General features: G+C 35.5%; 2 protein-coding genes across 2 annotated transcripts; both read left to right on the top strand.

The window, feature by feature from the left end:
• Nucleotides 1-796: 796 nt before the first annotated feature.
• LOC127684295 (olfactory receptor 141-like) lies at nucleotides 797-1,732 on the top strand. Its single transcript, XM_052181247.1, has one exon. It carries the CDS (start codon nucleotides 797-799, stop codon nucleotides 1,730-1,732), a length of 936 nt encoding a protein of 311 aa, XP_052037207.1.
• A 7,150-nt stretch (nucleotides 1,733-8,882) lies between these two features.
• On the top strand, nucleotides 8,883-9,848 carry LOC127684294 (olfactory receptor 8H3-like). The gene has a single exon (XM_052181246.1). The coding sequence runs from the start codon at nucleotides 8,883-8,885 to the stop codon at nucleotides 9,846-9,848; it is 966 nt and encodes a 321-aa protein (XP_052037206.1).
• The last annotated feature ends 13,308 nt before the right edge of the window (nucleotides 9,849-23,156 follow it).

Raw genomic sequence — 23,156 nt, 5'->3', positions numbered from 1 at the left:
AATTAAACTCTGGTTTCCAGTTTGGCAGTAAGTACTTTATTCTGTGAGGCATCTCACCAGCTACCAATTTTATTAACATATTATATAATATCTAAGAGAGATAAAATTAATTTAAAATACTGTGTACAATATTATGATGTATGGTTCTTTTTCTCTATCATCTTTTTTCCAGCACATTGTAAAACTAACATAGCTTTCTACAACAGTGCTCTTAACATGTTTTTCCTCAACATTTATACTTACATCGTGAAATCAATTTCAAATTTTATTGGAGAGAAGATTATAGCAAATCATTTAACCAAATAGCTGAAAGATCTAGATATCTACATTTGAATCCTGTGATCTGTAACTGATAGAAAATTTTATTATCTGGAATGTAAGAGAAACTTTTACCCTCTCAATTTGTTTATTTTTTGATTTGACAACCTCATGTGCTTCAAACTAATCTCATAATTGTGAGGATGACTTTCAGGTTCCAACAGTCTACCACATTCCCAGTTTATACTACCACTCTTGATCCTTAACTTTGACTTTAATTGAATTTAAAATGAAAATAAGTAATTGAAAGCAGGAATGAACTGGCTGTTAGAGCTGATGGCTTTAAGCAAAACCTAAGTTCATCAGAGCATGAACACAATCCTTCCCCTGGATTCTGTATTTTCACATGAGCATTTATACCATCAGTTGATAAATGAAGAAAGAAAGGTCAAACTTTGACTCCAAGAATCTTTGCTATTTTAGTATTATGAATAGTGACCTTCTGAATGACTTTAAAATGGCTGTCTAAGATTTCAGAATGGAGAATATCACTGATGTGTCTTTTTTCATCCTGAGGGGCCTCACAGACAATGCTGAAATTCAGATCATTCTTTTTTTCCTATTTCTAATGATTTATCTTTTCACACTCATGGGAAACATAGGATTGATTGCAGTAGTCATTGGGGATCCTCAGCTCCACAACCCAATGTACTATTTTCTAGGTGTTTTATCATTCATAGATGCTTGCTTTTCTACCATTATCACCCCAAAAATGTTAATAGATTTTATGTCAAAGAGGAAAGTGATTTCATTCATTGGATGTGCAACACAGATGTTTCTTGCTGTTGGCTGTGGAACCACAGAGTGTTTTCTCTTGGCTGCAATGGCTTATGACCGCTATGTAGCTATTTACAACCCTCTTCTATATGCAGTGAGCATGTCACCTAGAGTCTACATGTCACTCATCATTGCCTCCAATGTTGGTGGAATTCTGCATGCATCTATCCATACAGCAGCAACTGCTAGCCTATCTTTTTGTGACTCCAATGAAATTAAACATTTTTTCTGTGATATTCCTCCTCTACTGGCTATTTCTTGTTCTGACACTAAAATGAATGAACTTCTACTCTTCATCTTTGTGAGCTCCATTGAGGTAGTCACTATTTTGATCATCATCATCTCTTATAGCTTCATCCTGTTTGCTATTTTGAAAATGAATTCTGCTGAGGGGAGACAAAAAGTTTTCTCTACATGTGGCTCTCACCTCACTGGAGTGTCCATATATTATGGAACAATCTTCTTCATGTATATGAGACCAAGTTCCAGCTATATATTGGAGCATGATATGATAGTGTCCACATTTTATGCCATTGTGATCCCAATGCTGAATCCTATCATCTACAGTCTAAGAAACAAAGATGTAAAAGAAGCAATGAAAAGACTTTTAGCAAAAGTGTTTATGTCCATAAAATAAAACTTTTACTTTAACCTCTCAATAAAACAAAGATTTAGTTTCAGTATCTTTTTATAACTGATTATGATTGAAATTTCTTATTTAAGTTCAATTGAATTTTTTCTGTTAAGATTTTAATGATCAAAATAAAGTCTAACTGGATCAACAGCCTCAAAATAAAACTCTACACATTGAATTGGATAGAAGAGAAAGAGGGAACAGCCATGTTCCCAATGGCATAGGAGGAAACATTCAGAATACACAATATCAACAGAGCAGGCATTAAGGTCAACAAATAATAAATGTGACCTCATGAATCTTAAATGTGACCTCATAAATCTTTACCTTACCTTCTGCAAGGTAAAAGGCACCATAAATTGGAAGAACGCAGATTTGAGAAAAGGTTTTTACTAGCTCCACATTTAATAGAGGACTAATGTAGAACTCAGGAAAGTAGATATGAAAATAAACCAATTTAAAAATGGGGCACATATATAAACAGAATTCTCAAGAGATGAAATGCAAAAGGCTGAGAAACACTTAAAGAAATGTTCAGGATCCCTAATCATCAGATAAATACAAATCCAAACTACTTTAAGGTTCCATTTTACACCTTTCAGAATGAGAGGAACATATTCTGAAATATGCCATTGTGATTCCAATGCTGAATCCTATCATCTACAGTCTAAGAAACAAAGATGTAAAAGAAGCAATGAAAAGACTTTTAGCAAAAGTGTTTATGTCCATAAAATAAAACTTTTACTTTAACCTCTCAATAAAACAAAGATTGTTTCAGTATCTTTTTATAACTGATTATGATTGAAATTTCTTATTGAAGTTCAATTGAATTTTTTTCTGTTAAGATTTTAATGATCAAAATAAAGTCTAACTGGATCAACAGCCTCAAAATAAAAATTCCCATACTTCACTGCTGATGGGAATGCAAATTCTTATAGGCACTGTAGATATCAATGTGGCGATTCTTCAAGTAATTTGAAATCACTCTACTTCAAGATACAGCTACAGTACCCTGGAGAATATGTCAAAAGCAAAGCAAAGCACCAAAAAATCTTGGGGCATACCCATCCTTCAACAAAGACATTTACCCAACTGTTTATTACAGCTTTACTAATAATAGCCAAACACTCAAACCAACTTACATGTCCCTCAATTAAAGAATAGGTGAATAAAATGTGGTGTATTTACACAATAAAATATTGCTTGCTGTTAGAAAATATGTCATTAAACTTTAAAGCAAATAGAAATAGAAAAAAAGTCATCCTAAGTGAGGAGCCCAGACACCAAAAAGCAAGTATGATATGCATTTATAAATGTGGATATTAGCTATTAAACATGATATTCAAGCTACAATCCACAGGCCCAGAGAGTTTAAATTGAAAGAGGTCCAGGAAGAGGGCATATCAGGTAGGGTGGTGCATGGATTTCCCTGTAATGGGAAAATAGAATAGATTTTGCAGGAGTACTGAGGGGAGGTAAGGAGAGGAGTGGTAGGGGTTAAGTGGGATGAGATTTAGGATAAGAGTTTGGGGAGAGACTGCTGGCATGGTGCGGTACTTGGAGACTGTGTGCACACCTACTGCAGTTGAAATTTTTGAACTAGGAATTTCCATGAAGTTGCCTGAATAGCCCTGGCTGATGCTAGGACAGAGGGCTGCTCCCTGAATACTGTCAGCTTGGTCTTATTGCAGTGTACAATCTCATCTACAAGGCTCACTCAAATACAAAGGCGGAGCAAGAGCCTGCATGAAGCCTTCACCTTTGCTTTTTAGTCTCTTTGGCACTTTGCATGCTATGGAAAGACAAACAAACCCAGTCACATAACTTTCAACCTACAATATGTCCTGCCTGGAAGATGTGCTGTGATAATTTTTGGCACAGAACTTGTGGGTTTGGCCAAACAATGTCTGAGTTAACTTGAGGCTTACTCCAAGAGAAAATCCATACCCTACCTTGCCTGGATTTCCAGGAACAGGAGACAAGATAGATCAGTCACCTAGAGTGTAACCAAACATGGCAAGGGAAAAACGAAATGATTCCTAATAATATTCAGCTCTACTTATAGATTGATTTCTTGTGAGTCACCGTTAGAGAGATTTCTGTGCAGCAATTGGGATTACATACAGAAACCCACAGGCATGTGAAGAGAGAGTATAAATTGGAGGGCTATACTCAGTTCTTTACCCTAGTGACTGGGGAACCCCATAGAAGAGGAACAGGAAAGATTGTAGGAAGCTGAGGAGATAAATAAGTCTAGCGGAACATGGTCCACTGATTCTACTAAGCAAGTCTCACATGGGCTCACAGAGGGTAAAGCAGAAATGATCAGGACTGCATGGATCTGCTCCAAGTCCTCTCCATATATGTTATTGTTGTTAGCTTGATGTTTTTGTGAGAGTCCTAACAATAGGAGGAGGTCTGTCTCTGGCTCTTTAGCCTGCTCTTAGGATACTTTCCCTCCTGTTGGCTTGCCTTGTCCAGGCCTATGTATACAGGCTTTTTCATGTTTTATTGTATCTTCTTTGTGGTGTTTGCTTTTGTTTCTTGGAGACCTCTTCTTTTTCTGAATGGAAACAGAGGGGGGTGAATCTGCGGGAGAAGGGAGGTGAATATGATCTCAGAGTAGTGGCAGAAGGGGAAACTGTGGTTGAGATGTCTTGTATGAGAGAAGAATCTATTTTAAATAAAAATAAATATTCATCACAATTATCACTCAACTTATTTCATTTTAAAGAAGAAAAATTTTATTCACCACTTTTATTTAGTTCATACACTCATATACATTAATGCACACATATTCATGAAAAACTAATATTAATTGTATTTATCTTACCTGCTTAAAGTAATGTAATATACAATATAAAAAATGACTTAATCTGGTACAAAATATATGAACTAAGGGCTTTGTAAAATTTCCTCACAAGACATAATGTTAATACCTCAAAAATGGTAAAATATTGAGTATCCATTTCAATTATGAAAATGTTCAAGTGCGACCAAAGTCTGTGCTTGTACACAAAATAATATGATTGAGGAAAGTGATATTTATGTTAATCATATTAATCAATACAAATATTTCCCCAGTATTTCATAGGCTAGACATGCTAAATTTTGTTTTGTGAGTTGACTTAGTCTGAGGATTTTTCTCCATGGTTTTCAATGCCAATTTATTCTCACTGTCTCCTTATATTCTCATTTTATTTCATTCCTTCTGTAAGTCATATGATTCTGGATACACATAGATCACCAGTAATTATATACATATAAATATAAATAATGTATGTGTATAATTTGTCCACACTTAAGTGCATACTGAGATCAACATATATATTGAAACTTTAAAGATGTATAAGCTTGTATACCCATAAAATCCAAATTGTATAAAACATGTAGTTGTAATATATGCTACATGATCATATTTTATATCCTACCATACTAATCAAATATCATTAACCTATAATAAAATAGATAAGAACTGAAACTTAATCGATGTTGTTAAATTTCACTTGAAAGCCATTATCTGTTTCATTCTATTTATGAATTTGAAGCAGGTTAAGTATAGATCAAGATTTGAATACCTCAGATTAGGTGCTCAAACCCCTGAGTTTTATCATCAATGTGCTAATTTTGGAGCATGTATATCTTCATGGTTTACTACATCATCCATTCCATTGACATGAGTAACATTGCTGATCTAGACTGTGGCATAGGCCTATATTATCATCACATAGAAGGCTGAATCAAGAGAATGAATTAGTCTAAGGTCAGTCTGGTATACATGGTAAGACACATTTAATGAAAGTAAATAAATATCTTCAGTTATGCATAAAAGTAGTGATAGTTACAAATGTTTGTACTTAAATCTCATAGCACACACACACACACACACACATGTACACACACACACACATAGAGAGAGAGAGAGAGAGAGAGAGAGAGAGAGAGAGAGAGAGAGAGATGCAGTTGCTGTATTGGGGTTGGGATGAGATATTTTCATTCTTACTAAAGAGCACATTTGACTCTATTATGAATAAGTAAAATTATCTTTATTTCCCCCAAATTATAGGACTTTTATTATATTCACAATAGACACCATCTTTATATTCTCATAGTGTGTTTTAAATAAAAATAAAGTTAATATTCACAGAAAAACAAAGCAAATTTTGCAGGTGTCGTATTTTGCTAATAGATGAAATCCTACAGGAAAACAGAGCCTCATATTAGAATATGTTCTAATCATTAGAAGCAGTTCTCTGGAAGTTTGCAAGTTACAGTTCCTGCTCACAGTGGCTGAGGCTCCTTTCATTTTTAGGAGATTCTTCAAAGAGTGTGGATCACATTCAGTACACAACCTTAGGTTCTATTTTATTTTGATAGATTACAAACTGTATTTTTTTTGTTATATGATAGTATCAGCTATAAAATAATTGAAAGGAAATGTTAATGTATTGTTTGAGATTTATTCGACTACAACTGCAACCTTCTTTGCTGCAGTTGCTGTATTGGGGTTGGGATGAGATATTTTCATTCTTACTAAAGAGCACATTTGACTCTATTATGAATAAGTAAAATTATCTTTATTTCCCCCAAATTATAGGACTTTTATTATATTCACAATAGACACCATCTTTATATTCTCATAGTGTGTTTTAAATAAAAATAAAGTTAATATTCACAGAAAAACAAAGCAAATATTGCAGGTGTCGTATTTTGCTAATAGATGAAATCCTACAGGAAAACAGAGCCTCATATTAGAATATGTTCTAATCATTAGAAGCAGTTCTCTGGAAGTTTGCAAGTTACAGTTCCTGCTCACAGTGGCTGAGGCTCCTTTCATTTTTAGGAGATTCTTCAAAGAGTGTGGATCACATTCAGTACACAACCTTAGGTTCTATTTTATTTTGATAGATTACAAACTGTATTTTTTTTGTTATATGATAGTATCAGCTATAAAATAATTGAAAGGAAATGTTAATGTATTGTTTGAGATTTATTCGACTACAACTGCAACCTTCTTTGCTGCAGTTGCTGTATTGGGGTTGGGATGAGATATTTTCATTCTTACTAAAGAGCACATTTGACTCTATTATGAATAAGTAAAATTATCTTTATTTCCCCCAAATTATAGGACTTTTATTATATTCACAATAGACACCATCTTTATATTCTCATAGTGTGTTTTAAATAAAAATAAAGTTAATATTCACAGAAAAACAAAGCAAATTTTGCAGGTGTCGTATTTTGCTAATAGATGAAATCCTACAGGAAAACAGAGCCTCAGTCACCCTTGTGATGCTATAACATGCTTTTCATGTTTAGAATGTTGATTGTACTTAGTGAAGACTAATGCTCACCCAATACAAAATATTCTAAACTAGGGTCTTTTTTAAGTGTCTCCTCAAGTCAGGTCATTGTACATAAAATTGTGAAAATATGCAAATGATACCAAAATCTGCTCTTGTACACAAAATAATACAATTGAGAAAAATGATATTTATGCTTTAAAAAAAGCCTGTTAACTGGTGGTTGCCTCTATTGACTAATTCCAAGTTTATTAGCATCTACTGCTTTTACTGAATACATTTTACTCAGAAAAGACTCACATTTTCAAATTAAAATATCTCTCGTGAAAAATTTTGCCAATTCATTCTTGATACTGTAATTGATAAAGGTATAAAATATATATGTATGTATAAATAATGTTTTCTTTTCCAGAGCACCAAGAAATTATCTGATATGGATATTGTAATACTTAAAACTATAGTCCACAAATACATACTTTCTTGGTTAACTTCTTATTTTAAGTGAAGTCATAAGAAAACATACATTGAACATATTCATTGTTTTCATCAGACTTCTTGCCAAAACCCAAAAGCTTTATTGAATTAGTCCTTGAACTTAGGTTTTTGAATGCATGCCAAATAATCTTTCGGGAAAATTGATCCCTGAGGAAGTCCACACATTGATGACACCTATTGTCCTTAGACAGTGGCAAAGATAAAAGTTCTGCAATCCTTAGCTTATGTCCATAGTAACTCTTTGACATGCTTTTGAATTATATCTGCCTAAGAAATTTTCCATCTTGTCGATACTCAAGAATAATTTCCAGGGTGACATAACTCTGAATTAAAGAAATGATTGGACAAATATACAAAGGTATTGATCACATACAATATATATGCTGCCGTACAGAAATGTTTGTGTCTTTAATCATATTTTACATATTATTCATAAGAAAAAATAGGAATTGGCATAATTTTGGGTATGTGATATTGAAAGACTCATTCTTTTACTTTTATTGATATGTTTTCCACTCACAAATTCTGACTCACAGAAAGTATTGTTAAAATTGGCAAGGTTTGGATATTTTTGGTTGGCATAAGGGCTTTACTTTAGAAACAAGTAAGCCCTTAATGCTTGTGCCTTAACTAAGTAAACACCAAAATTTGTGAAACAACCATACAACGTTAAGAGTCTATGAGTGTTGAGTGTAATTTTAGAGTATATTTGAGGTTTAATTGACAGGAAAAGAATGCATACAAACACCATTAATATTTATATGTCATCAAGTACACCTTAAACTCTTATCAAAACTAAAATCTATTTGTGGTTAGTTTTTACTGATATCAAATATTAATGAACAAAAATAATCTGCAAGGTAGATTTTTCTTATAATAAAAATAGGTAAGAAATTAGGATTAAATGAGTAGTCATATGCAAGATACAAAAACTCATATGTATGCTCCTTTGAGCAAAACTATACAGAAAACACCAAAGAGGAAGCAGTGAATTGAACTCAGTTATGACAAGTTATTTGACCTTTCTATATTTTTCTTTTAAATTAGAAGCATGCCATTAGTACCTATAGACAAATATTCAATACTAATTATGGTGCTATTAAAGAAAATCATTTATAATGGTATTATGATAATTAAAAGCATGAATTATGCCACCTCTAGCATATCATAGCCAAATATGAGTGTTTTACCTTTATCCACCTTCAATATTTATTCATCCTCATACTGTAAAATATATCAATATTGAGCGAACAAAAATAACAAATATACCAGCATATACATTTAAAGAAAACTTTTTAAAGTTAATCAATCTGAGAATCACTTTTGATTTTTTTTCAATTTTAGTGGCATTCACAATGAACATCTGGAACTACACGAAAAAGTCTGACTTCATCCTCATGGGACTGACAGATTCCAAAGAGATGCAGCTAGTCCTAGCTGTGCTATTTCTCCTGATATACCTGGTCACTGTGCTGGGGAACACAGGCATGATGCTGATCATCTGTTTAGATGCTCAACTTCACACCCCAATGTACTTCTTCCTAAGCCATTTGTCATTCCTTGATCTCAGTTACTCAACTGTCATCACACCCAACACTTTACAGAATCTGCTGACATCCACCAAAATCATTTCCTTTATTGGCTGTTTCACTCAGATGTATGCTTTTGTCCTCTTGGCTGCTGCTGAATGTTTTCTTCTTGCTTCAATGGCCTTTGATCGATATGTGGCAATATGCAACCCTCTACACTACCCAGTTATCATGTCCAGAAGATTCTGTAGTACCCTTATCACTGGTTCCTATATGATTGGAACTATGGACTCCACTGTTAATATATTTTGTATGAACACTATATATTTCTGCAGATCCAAAGTAATCCATCACTTTTTTTGTGACACATCCCCAATTTTAGCATTGTCTTGCAATGATACACGTAACATTCAAATTATTATGTTCATCTTTGCTGGTTCCACTCTAGTGGTTTCTCTTACCACGATATCTGCATCCTATGTGTCTATTCTCTCTACTATTTTGAAGATCAATTCCACTTCAGGAAAGCACAAAGCCTTCTCCACTTGTGCTTCTCATCTCCTAGGAGTCACTGTCTTTTATGGTACTATGATTTTTACTTATTTGAAACCAAGCAATTCCTACTCCTTGGGAAAGGATCAAGTGGCTTCTGTGTTTTATACTATTGTGATCCCCATGTTAAACCCACTCATTTATAGCCTCAGAAACAAAGAAGTGAAAAATGCTGTCCATAGAGTTATCAAAAAGCAGAAAGACTCAAGGCTTAAATTCAGACAGGCACTAAGTGATTAAGCTATTTTTCTTATATATATACCAAATATATATATATGTCCTTTGGTTTGTCTCTCTAAATGCACCAGACAACAGGATCTCTAACTCTGTAGAGCTTCTCTTACATAAACACTACTTTAGCCATTTTTAGGAATATGATTTCTAAAATTTCTTATTTTTGGAAATCAGGAAACATATTAATGATGATTTAAATAAGTAAATGTTACTTATACTTATAGTATGAAAAGATAACTTTGACACAATATCAGTTCCTTTAGAATCATTATTTTATAGTATATGAATTAATGAGCCAGCTATGAAATGATTAATGATTCTCTGACCATTTAAGTTTCATTTTACTAGACTCATAAATAGTAACTATAGGAGCATGTGATGGAACAATAAATTAAATACATTCAAATACAATCATAGTACATACAATACTATTAATTATAATTAAAATTTAATTCCTAATAATTTATATTTGTTATGTCTTTTATCTAAGAATACCTACATTTAGTTAGCTCAGGAAAATACTAGAAAAGAACCTGTAATTCTCAAATATTGATTTTGTAATATACATTATATTAGTAAATTGTCATGTTGTTCGCAATCACTGAAGTTGACTTTGTAAGTTGTGTTACCCTATCTAATTTCAGAATCATGGACATTTATCTTAAATTATCTGCCAAAGCGTCACACGAGAGTCTTGTTCTCAGAACACTGTAATAGGGATGTCAGAGAATAGGAAATAGTCACAATGTACCCTTGGGAACCAATAGAACTTTAATCACTTTCAAAAGATATTACTGCAGTTTATGTTATTAAATAAAAATGCTCACCACTGGGGGAGAAAAAACCTGAAAGCTGTTCCATGGACAGAGAGCTCAAGTGGGAATGTAGAATGATTGTCCGAATTTTTTTAGTCTGATACTAAATTAACTCACTCATTTCAAAGGAAAACTCATATCTATTGAAGAACATTCTCTGGAATGTACAGCAAATTTTAGAATAAGTTATTAAAGTGAACTATGTGGACAAAAGTATCCTCTCCTAGTTTTTGTGACAATTTGGTAATAACTAAAGATTTTTGATAAATAGAAATAGAGTAGCAATTGTAGATAACCATGTAAAAGCTGTTCAATATCAATGATGGTAGAAGCATGTCTATGTAAGACATATAAAAACAAATTCATGTCCTTTCTTTTATATTTTCATTGACACATTCTTCATTCATTAAGAACCCTCATATTGCCATTACATTCTGTAAGATGAAAGTTTTCTAAGTATAAGTTAAAAAAATCAGGTTACTATTTTTATGTTGCTAATGCACTGATATATTATAAATGTATCCTTTATGCAAGAACATACTATACATTTGAAATATATTTAATTCTGAGATGTATCCAGTAACTTAGTGTTTTAGATGGTTTAAAGTTAAATTCTCATTTAAAAAATTGACAAGTTTATTACTTTTACATTTTACAAAAGAAACACATGAAACCAAATAATTGACAATCAGATATTTTGTTGTGCATCTCAATTTTTCTTATCATAAAATTGTTTTTATTTTTAAATTTTTCCATGTACATTCTGATCTCATTTCATTGTTTTACAAGTCTCTTTTGATATATATATATATATATATATATATATATATATATATATATATAATGTTTTATTCACCCCCTCATATACCACTTTTATTCCTTTCTCTCTCCATCCCTTTGCCTCTGTCTCTGTCTTTCTCTTTCTCTCTCTTTCCCTTTCCCTTCCCCCAGTCACAATTAGTGTGTTCTATTTTTTTTACTTAATTTTAATAAGATATTTTCTTTATTTACATTTTAAGTATTATCCCTTTCCTTATTTATACCCCCAAAACACCCTATCCATCCCCCCTACCCCTGCTCACTAACTCATTCACTCCTGCTTCCCTGGTCTAGCATTCTGCTATACTGTGGCATCGAGCCTTCTCAGGACCAAGGGCCTCTCCTCCATTTGATGTCCAACAAGGCCATCCTCTGTTGCATATGCAGATGAGGCCATGGGTCCTGTCATGTGTACTCTTTGGTTGGTGTTTTAGTCCCTGGGAGCTTTGGGGGTACTGGTTGGTTAATGCTTTTGTTCTTCCTATAGGGCTGCAAGCTCTTTCAGCTCCGTTGGTCCTTTGTCTAGTTCCTCCATTGGGGACCTTGTGCTCAGACCAATGGTTGGCTGAGAGCATCTACCTCTGTATTTCACAGGAACTTCCAGAGCCTCTCAGGAGACAGCTATATGAGGCTCCTGTCAGTAAACATTTGTTGCCATCCACAATAGTGTCTGGGTTTGGTGATTGTATATGGGATGAATTCCCAGATAGGGTAGACTCTGAATGGTCTTCCCTTCAGTTTCTGTTCCATACATTGTCTCTCTATCTCCTATATTGAGAATTTGGTTTCCCCTTCTAAGAAGGATGAAAGTATCCATACTTTGGTCTTCCTTCTTCTTGAGCTTTCTTTTGTCTGTGAATTGTATCTCAGGTATTCCAAGGCTATGAACTAATATTCACTTATCAGTGAGTGCATACCGTGTGTGTTCTTTTGTGTATGGTTTACCTCATCCATGATGATACTTTCTAGTTCCATCCATTTGCCTAAGAATTTCATGAATCCATTGTATTTAATAGCTGAGTAGTATTCCATTCTGTAAATGCAAAACATTTTCTGTATCCACTGGGTTCTTTCCACCCTCTGGCTATTATAAATAAGGCTGCTATGAACATAGTGGGGCATGTGTCCTTATTACCTTTTGGAGAATCTTCTGGGTATATGTCCAGAAGTGGTAGGCTGGGTCCTCCACTAGTACTATGTCCAATTTTGTGAGGAACCACCAAACTGATTTCTAGAGTGGTTGTAACAGCTTGCAATCACACCAGCAGTGGAGAAGTGTTACTTTTTCTCCAAATCCACACCAGCACTTCTGTCACCTGAGCTTTTGAACTTAGCCACTCTGACTGATGTGAGGTAGAATTTTAGGGTTATTTTGATTTGCATTTCCCTGATGACGAAGGATGTTGAACATTTCTTTAGATGTTCCTCAGCCATTTGATATTCCTCAGTTGAGAATTCTATGTTTAGCTCTGTACTCCATTTTTTAGTAGGTTATTTGGTTCTCTGGAGTCTAATTTCTTGATTTCTTTGTATATATTGGATATTAGCCCTCTATCAGACATATGGTTGGTTAAGTTCTTTTCCCAATTTGTTGGTTGCCGGTTTGTCCTTTTGATAGCATCCTTTGCCTTACAGAAGTTTTGTAATTTAATGAGGTCCCATTTGTCGATTCTTGATCTTAGTGCATAAGCTATTGGTGTTGTATTCAGAAAAGTTTCCCCTGTGCCCATGTGCTCCAGGCTCTTCCCCACTTTCTATTCTATTGGATTCAGTGTATCTGTTATTATGTGGAGCTACCTTGATCCACTTGAACTTGAGCTTGGGACAAGGAGATTAGAATGGATAAATTTGCATTCTTCTGTATGCTAACTGCCAATTGAACGATCACCATTTGTTGGAAATGCTATCTTTTTTCCACTGGATGGTTTTAGTTCCGTTGTCAACAATCAAGTGGCTATAGGTCTATGTGTTCATTTCTGGTTCTTCAAGTCTATTCCATTGATCTACCTGCCTGTCATTGTACGAATACCATGCAGTTTTTCACTATTGCTCTGTAGTACAGCTTGAGATCTGGGATCATAATCCCACCAGAAGTTCTTTTATTGTTGAGAAGAGTTTTTACTATTCTGGGTTTTTTGTTATTCCAGATGAATTTAAGAATTGCTCTTTCTAACTCAACATAATCCACTACATAAACAATCTCAAAGAAAAAGCCACTTAGTCATTTCATCATATGCTTAAAAGGCATTTGACAATGTTCAGCATCCCTTCGTGTTAAAAGTCTTGGAAAGATCAGGAAGTCAAGTCCCATACCTTAACATAGTAAAAGCAATATGTAGCAAACCAGTAGCTAACATCAAAATACATGGAGAGAAATTTGAAGCAATCCCACTAAAATCAGGGACCAATCAAATCTGCCCTTTCTCTCCCTTTCTACTCAATATAGTTCTTGATGTTCTAGCTAGAGTAATTAGACAATAGGTCAAAGTGATACAAATTGGAAAGGAAGAAGTCAAAATATCACTATTAGCAGATGATAATATACTGTACTTAAGTGACCTAAAACACTCCACCAGAGAAATGCTACAGCTGATAACTTCAGCAAAGTGGCCAGATATGAAATTAACTCAAACAAATCTGTAGTCTTCTTCTACTCAAAAGATAAACAGACTGAGAAAGAAATTGGGGAAATGACAAAATTCACAATAGTCACAAAGAATATAAAGTATATTGGTGTGACTCTAACCAAACAAGTGAAAGATATGTATAACAAGAACTTCAAGTCTCTGAAAAAAGAAATCGAGGAAGACTTTAGAAGATGGAAATAACTCCCATGCTTGTGGACTGGCAAGATTAAAATAGTAAATATGTCTATCTTGCCAAATGCAATCTATGGATTCTATGTAATTCTCATTAAAATTCCAACTATTCTACTTTTTTTCATGCACCTACTTTGGTTAGTTAAGGTTGCTTATGGGAACATGAATGAAAGATATTTTGGGGGACACAGACAAATCAGCAAACATTATGAGTGAAAGGAGAGTGACAACCTTCTCCTGGCAATGATTTACTGATCGTCATCAGGAGAAGTATGTCTTCAGCGCCACCTGCCACATAAATGGCAGGAATTTGAAGATCCAAGGAAACTCCTAAATATATCTCTATCTGAGTTCTCTTTATGGTCATAATGGCCAAGTCCTCACTGTGTTTCAGTACTTCATAGAATTTTCCCTCATCCTCTTACTCTTACCTTCCTTGTCACCACTTTTTTACAAGGTTCCCTGATTTTGAAGTGAATGACAGTTTTTTTCTTTTAATTTTTGTATGAGTCTATAAGTGTCATACATAAATTAGTCATACATGCAATACAGAATAAGTATTCTTGTGGGGGGTTACAATGTATAAGCCTCTGACCTTTTAGTTTCCTACTCCAAAGAAGAGCTTCTTATTCAAGCTTTAAAGCAGTTCTAGTCTATGGATATAAATATGTGTTTAGAAGGCAGTGTGATAACATACAGTCACCAATATGATGTAAACATGTTTCTCTATTGGACCTATGATCATCCACACCATATTTTATTATTTTTAGTAGAAGACCTCAAATGTAATATATGGATGGTTTGGTACTCCCAAAATATCCATCCCACTGTACTGGGCATATTTTGTATGACAGTTTGGTATTGCAGATTACAGGGTCTACAACTGGATGATATTACTGATGATATTTCTATCCACAGCAGCATGAACAGTCTCTTCAAATTCTGTGTACTAATGAGAAGAAAGAAGTAATCTTGTTCTATAAATTCAGCTTAATTTTCCTATATCCTTTAACTTCAGCTTTTACCATCTAATTCAGAATGGAAGGTAATCCAAAGCAATGATAATAATCTGTAGTATACTCTGCCTTGGCTTAGCTAACATATGTTTCTAAATTTCTGTGACAATTAATATTAAGATTATTTTTATTTATTTTTGTTGTTGTTTTCCATTAATTTATACCCTCACTTTACATACGAATAGCACCCCCTCATCCTGTTATGCCCATATATATATTGTCCCCTCATCTCCCCTTCACTTCACACTCCCAGGCATATCAAGTCACTATAGGACTAGGCACAACGTTTCCATGTAAAGCAAGACTAGGGAGCTAAGTTAGGGAACAGGATCCACAGGAAGACAATATTGTCAGGGACAACCCCCTCTCTTTTTTGGGGACACACAGGAACACAAAGCTGCATCTCTGCTACACATGTGCAGGGGCCCTAGGTCTAATTCATGTATGTTTTTTGGTTGGTGTTTCAGTCTCTGAGAGCATGCTATTTTCCAAGTTAGTTGACTATGTTGGTCTTCTTGGAGATTCTCTCTCTCCTCCATGATCTCTTTCCTTCCCCTGACTCTTCTATATGACACCCCAATCTCTGTCTAAAGTTTGGATTTGGGTCTCTGCATCTGCTTTTGTCAGCTGGTGGGTGAAGCCTCTCAGAGGACAGTTATGGCTGCTCATCTCTGCAAGCCTAATAGAGTACCATCAATAGTGTCAGGGATTGTGTCTTGCCCATGGCATGGATCTCAAAGTGGGTCAGTCATTGGTTGGCTGTTTCAACATCTGGTCTGCTTTTGTCTGGTATGCAGGATCGATTTTGATTTAGTGACTTTCTGGGTGGTTTGCTGTCTTTATCCCTCCATTGGGAGTCATGTCTGACTATAGGGAATGGCCATATCCCCTACTGCTAGGAAGATCAATAAGAGTGACCCTCATAAATTCCCGGAACCTTCCCTATCCCAGATCTCTGGAAAATCTTACAGATGTCCCTTGCCCTGCCTGCTGCCTATTTCTAATCAATGTCCTGTGCCTCTCTTCCTAGCTTGTCTTACAGCTGATCCCCCCATTCCATTCCCTATTCCCTCTCCAACCCAGGTCCTTCCCTTGATCAAATCTAGTGACAGATGAGTATTTTCTTTCCACCTTCTTATTAGGATGGCACCACTCTAACTTTGACACCCCCTCATTATTTAGCTTCTTGGGGTCTCTGTAAATTTGTGTGGGTATCCTGTACTTTATGACTCTTATCCTCTTATAAGTGATATACTATTAATCTTCTTTGTGAGTCTGGGTTATTGTGGGACCGTGAAAGGTAGCAAGGTCCCCAGTTGAACAATGGCTAGTATCTGCCCAGCAGACTCTGAAGGGATAGTAGGAGCTTAACCTTCTCTCAGGCACTAGGCCCCTGTTACTAGCTTCAGCTCCCTCATAGATTTGTCACATAAGTGCAATACCCCAGCCCCCTCCCCCCACATAAAGGATGTGAACTATCACAGGCCCAAGACAGATTTCCATTTTATTGAGGTACCTATAGGCCTAGAGGAATTATCCATTCAGTCTTCCTTCCCAGACACTCCTCTCTACAAAAGATATTTAATCTCATGCCCACCCTGAGAAGTGATATATAGTTTTACACATCTACTTTCTGCTATGACAATAAATGCCTTAAAACCATGCAGTGCCCCTTTTCATCAGGATCTGCTATGAGTAGCCATGGAGAATCCTTTGCCTATACAGCCACCATCGAATATCCCTTAGAAGATGGAGAGAAAAAGGTTTATGGGACATATGGGGAGGGGGGATCTGGGAAAGGGGAAATCATTTGGAATGTAAACAAAGAATATAGAAAATAAAAATATTAAAAAAAAGAAGACCTCTCTGCACTCCCAGCTACCAAGGTGAATCCTGCTGCTGCCTCTCAAGACAAGAATTCTACCCTGTGGACCAGCCAGAGCTCCTCTTCCCCTGACTTTAGGCCCCAGGCTAGATCCAGCATGCAGGATTGCTCCACCTGCGAATCTATCCTGTTTTCAGACACCAAACCTGTCATTGTTGCCAATGCCAAGAGGCACATGCTGACAAGAACCTGGTGTGGCTGTTCCTTGGGAACTTCAGCCAGCAACTGACCAAGGCAGATGTGGATGCTTGGAGCCAACCACTAGACTAAGCTCAGGGACTCTTGGTGGGGAAGTTGATGGAAGGACTGGAGAAGCTGAGAAGGATTGCAACCCCATAGGAAAAACCTCAGCTGGAAGGACCACCCAGTGCTCCTAGGGACTAGACCAACAACCAAGGAGTGAACAGGGAGTGTACATATGTAGCTTAGGATGTTCTTGTCTGACATCAATGGGAGGGTAGACCCTTGGTCCTGTGGAGGTTCAATTGCCAAGCTTAGGGGGATGCTAGAAGTGGGGTGGGGCAAGAGAGGATGGGTGGCTGGAGGATCACCCTCATACAGGTAAAGGGGAGGGAGAAGGAGGTTATGGGATAGGGGGGCTTGTGGAGGGCTAACTAGGAAGTGGAATATCATTTATTAATCATGGAATGAATAATAAAAAATGAATAAATTTGATTAAAAAGAAAGTAACTGCTATCTATAATATATTCATTGTACCAGTAAACACTTTATCTAAGTTTTTATCATATCTAAACAATTACCTAAATTTTATTATATTTATTGCTAGGAAACAACTCTTAACAGATATAAATATATAAAAGACCTAATTGTTTCTTAAGAGACCTTACAAAAGAAAAGTCTAAATCAGCCAAAGAAACTAAAAAAAAAATTATATAAAACTGTGCTTGAGCAAAACACTTTAATTGATGACTGGACAATGGAATAAATAGACAATAGTACAAAAATTCCTAAAATAAATGAAAATAAAAATATAGCATAGCAGGATCTTGAGAATACAATAAATACAGTTCCAAGAATAAATGTTATAGTGGTGAGTGTTTAGTTTTATAAAAATAGATCTGTCTCACTCTCAATCCTCCTTACAAAATTCTTTCCTTAAAGCAATAACTTATTAAAGTTGAGACTCATAGCAAGTAAAATGCTGAGAATCAGTGAGTTTTCATGACTCAGACATAAATGCAATTTCTATATTATCTCCTCCAAGGGTCAGGAAATGTTTCAAATGAGGATTGAGCATGTAAGGGTGCAATGGAGTCCTATGAAAATTTTAACAGAACTTTGCTATTGTGCTCATAAACTCACTCCCATGGTGACTGTCTTCATAGGACTGAGCCCATCAATATCTCATCATGGAGGTGGGGAAGAATCCATGAGATCCCTTCCCTCACTGAGGATCTACAGAAAGTTTATATTTGATTGAGATGGGGACATCATATTCCTCAGTAGTAGTCATCATCAAGAAATTGCCCCTGCTCAAGTAAATAAGCTGTAACTATGCTCATGAATGCAATTCTAATTGAGTATGCTAGATGACAACAAAATAAATCATACAGATATGCACACAGGAGAAGGACATGTTAAGAATAAATGCTTCTTAGTGAGGAGAGAGCTTAATGCAATCAAAGTACATAGTGTGTATGTAATAAAAAAGTAAAAGTATAATTTAAAAATATAATATTAATATTTACAAATATAATATTAAAAATTTGAATAATAATGTATAAATAATAAAAGAATTGCCATATTGTTCAGCAATTCCATCAGAAATGTATATTTGTGAGAATCACATGCACTGTGCATAAGATATAGCTAAACACTTATGCTGACACACTGAACATTATAGTAAGCTTTGCATCATGCTGGTTCTCAACAACAGATAAGTTGGAAGAAAAAGTCTGGCATCAATGCACAAGCTTCTGAGCTAATATCCACTTATCATGTGTGTTCTTTGGTGATTAGGTTACCTCATTCAGGATGATATTTTCTAGTTCCATCCATTTGCCTAAGAATTTCATGAATTCATTTTTTTTAATAGCTGAGTAGTATTCCATTGTGTAAATGTACCCCATTTTCTGTATCCATTCCTCTGTTGAGGGACATCTGTGTTATTTTTTACTATGTTCATTTTACTGACCCATGAGCATGGAAGATATTTCTGTCTTCTGAGGTCTTCTTTGATTTATTTCTTCAGGGACTTGACGATCTTGTCATTCAGGTCATTCACTTGCTTGGTTCGAGTTAAGCCAAGATACTCTATATTATTTTTGACTATTTTAATGGTGTTGTTAATTTTTCAGCCGAATTATCTTTTCTGTAGAGAAAAGCTGCTGATGTATTTGAGTTAATTTTATATCCAGCAACATTGCTGAAGTTGCTTTTCAGGTATAGAAGTTCTTTGGTAGAATTTTTTGATGTTGCTTATGTATACTATCATGTCATTTGCAAACAGTGAGACCTTGACTACTTGTTTCCAATTTGTATTCATTTGACCTACTTTATTTGTCTAATTGAGAATAAGGTATATTCTTTTCTATTAGGGTGAAATGTTCTATAGATATCTGTTAAATCCATTTGGTTCATAACTTCTGTTAGTTTCACTGTCTCTCTGTTAAGTTTCTGTTTCAATGACTTATCCATTGTCCAGAGTTGGGTGGTGATGTCTCTCAGTATTATTGTGTAAGGACCAATGTGTGTTTAAGCTTTAGTAAAGTTTCTTTTACAAAATTGGGTGCACTTGCATTTGGGGTATTGATGATCAGAATTGAGAATTCATATTGGTGGACTTTTCTTTTGAAGAGTAAGAAGAGTTTTTCCCATCTCTTTTGAAAACTTGTGGTTGAAACTTTTTAACTGGATATTACTATGGTTACTTCAGCTTGATTCTTGGGACCCTGTACTCCTTTTGGTTTGAGGTAGTATTTGTTTTTGTCACTGATGTGTGTTTCCTGCATGCATCAACATGCTGGGCCCTACTTATGTATCCAGTCTGCTAACATATGTCTTTTTACTGGGGAATTGAGTTCATTGATGTTAAAAGATATTAAAGACCAATGATTGCTGATTTCTGTTATTTTTGTTGTTTGTGTTGTTATATTGTTTGTGTGGATCTCCTCTTTAGGTTTGTTATGTGATGTTTAATTTTTTTTTTTTTTGGTTTTTCATGGTTGTAGTTTCCCCATTTATGTTGTAGCTTTCCTTCTCTTATCCTCCAAAGAGCTGGATTAATGAAAAGATATTGTATAAATTTTATTTTGTCATGGAATATCTTGGTCTCTCCAAAAATGGGGATCGAGAGTTTTGCTGGGTATAGTAGCCTGCACTGGCATTTGTTTTCTCTTAGGGTCTGTATGACTTCTGTCCAAGATCTTCTGGCTTTTAGAGTCTCTGTTGAAAAGTCTGATGTATAAGTGTAATTGTGGTTTCATAGACGGAGTTGGGTAGTGTTACTTCTGTTTCTATTTTGTGGAATAGTTTGAAGAATATTGGTGTTAGGTCTTCTTTGAAGGTCTGATAGAATTCTATGCTGAGATCATCTGGTCCTGTGAGTTTTTGGTTGGAAGACTTTCTAAGACCCCTTCGATTTCTTTAGGAGTTATGGAACTGTTTAGATTATCTATTTGATCCTGATTTAATTTTGGTAATTGGTATCTGTCTAGGAAATTGTCCATTTCCTCCAGATTCTCCAGTTGTGTTGAGTATAGGCTTTTGTAGTAGGATCTGATGATTTTTTGAATTTCCTCAGTTTCTGTTGTTATATCCCCCTTTTCATTTATAATTTTGTTAACCTTGATACTGTCTCTGTGCCCTTTGGTTAGTGTGGCTAAAGGTTTATCTATCTTGTTGATTTTCTCAAAGAACCAGCTCCTGGTTTTGTTGATTCTTTGTATGATTCTCTTTGTTTCCACTTGATTGATCTCAGCTGTGAGTTTGATGATTTCCTGTCTTCTACTCCTCCTTGGTGAATTAGCTTCTTTTTGTTCCAGGGCTTTCACATGTGCCATTAAGCTGCTAGTGCATGTTCTCTCCAGTTTCTTTTGGGAGGCACTCAGGGCTATGAATTTTTTCTTACTACTGCTATTTTTTTCTTTTCTAAATTCTTTGTTTGCATTCCAAAACGCTTTCCCCTTTCCCAGTTCCTCCTTCCCCATATGTCCCATAAGCCTTCTCTACACCCATACTCCAATCACCTCCATCCTTTTTCTCTGTCCTGGTACTCCCCTACAATGCTGGATCAGGCCTTTCCAGGATCAGGGCCCTCTCCTTACTTCTTCATGGGAGTCATTTGATATGCTACTTGTGTCTTGGGTATTCAGAGATTCTGAGCTAGTTAATATCCACTTATCAGTGATTGCATTCCATGTATATTCTTTTGTGATTGGGTTACCTCACTTAGGATGATATTTTCCATTTCCAAACAGTTGCCTAAAATTTTCATGAATTCATTGTTTTTAATTGCTGAATAATATTCCATTATGTTAATATACCATATTTTCTGTATCCATTTTCCATTGAGGGACATTGGGGTTCTTTCCAGCTTCTGGCTATTATAAATAAGGCTGCTATGAACATAGTGGAGCATGTGTCCTTATTACATGCCGGGGAATCCTCTGGGTATATGCCCAGGAGTGGTATAGCAGGGTCCTCCGGTAGTGTCATGTTCAATTTTCTGAAGAACCTCCAGACTGATTTCCAGAGTAGTTGTACCTTCTTGCAATCCCACCAGCAGTGAAGGAGTGTTCCTCTTTCTCCACATCCTTGCCAACACCTGTTTTCTCCTGAGTTTTTAACCTTAGCCATTCTGACTGGTGCGAGGTGAAATCTTAGGGTTGTTTTGATTTGCATTTCCCTAATGACTAATGATGATGAGCATTTCTTAAGGTGCTTCTCAGCCATCCGAATTTCATCTGGTGAAAATTCTTTGTTTAGATCTGCACCCCATTTTTGCATAGGGTTATTTGGTTCCCTGGGGTCTAACTTCTTGAGTTCCTTGTATATATTGGATATTAGCCCTGTATCAGATGTAGGGTTGGTGAAGATCTTTTCCCAGTTTGTTGGTTGCCATTTTATCCTTTTGACAGTATCCTTTGCCTTACAGAAACTTTGTAATTTTATGAGGTCCCATTTGTCAATTCTTGATCTTAGAGCATAAGCTATTGGTGTTCTGTTCAGGAACTTTTCCCCTGTGCCTCTGTCCTCAAGGGTTTTCCCCAGTTTCTTTTCTATTAGTTTCAGTGTGTCTGGTCCTTGATCCACTTGGAGTTGAGTTTAGTACAAGGAGATAAGAATGGATCAATTTGCAATCTTCTGCATGCTGACCTCCAGTTGAACCAGCACCATTTGTTGAAAGGGCTATCTTTTTTCCACTGGATGTTTTCTGCTCCTTTGTTGAAGATCAAGTGACCATAGGTGTGTGGATTCATTTCTGGGTCTTCAATTCTATTCCATTGGTCCACTTGTCTGTTGCTGTGCCAATATCATGCAGTTTTTAACACTATTGCTCTGTAGTCTTGCTTGAGGTCTGGGATATTGATTCCCCTAGAAGCTCTTTTACTGTTGAGAATAGTTATAGCTATCCTGGGTTTTTTGTTATTCCAGATGAATTTGAGAATTGCTTTTTCTAACTCTAAGAACTGAGTTGGAATTTTGATGGGGATTGCGTTGAATTTGCATATTGCTTTTGGCAAGATGGCCATTTTAACTATATTAATCCTGTCAATCCAAGAGCATGGCACATTTTTCCACTTTCTGAGGTCTTCTTCAATTTTCTTCTTTAGAGACCTAAAGTTCTTCTCATATAGATCTTAAAGATCTGCTTTCATGGTGTCTTACAGATTTGGGTATATTGTGCCTACATTTTAGTTAAATTCTAAAAAGTCTTTGATTTCTTTCTTTATTTCTTCTTTGGCCAAAGTATCATTGAGTAGAGTATTGTTCAGCCT

The sequence above is a fragment of the Apodemus sylvaticus genome, chromosome 5 (assembly GCF_947179515.1).
Source record: "Apodemus sylvaticus chromosome 5, mApoSyl1.1, whole genome shotgun sequence".
NCBI lineage: Eukaryota > Metazoa > Chordata > Mammalia > Rodentia > Muridae > Apodemus > Apodemus sylvaticus.
The sequence above is the reverse complement of the archived record's forward strand: the minus strand, read 5'-3'. Positions and strand labels throughout refer to the sequence as shown.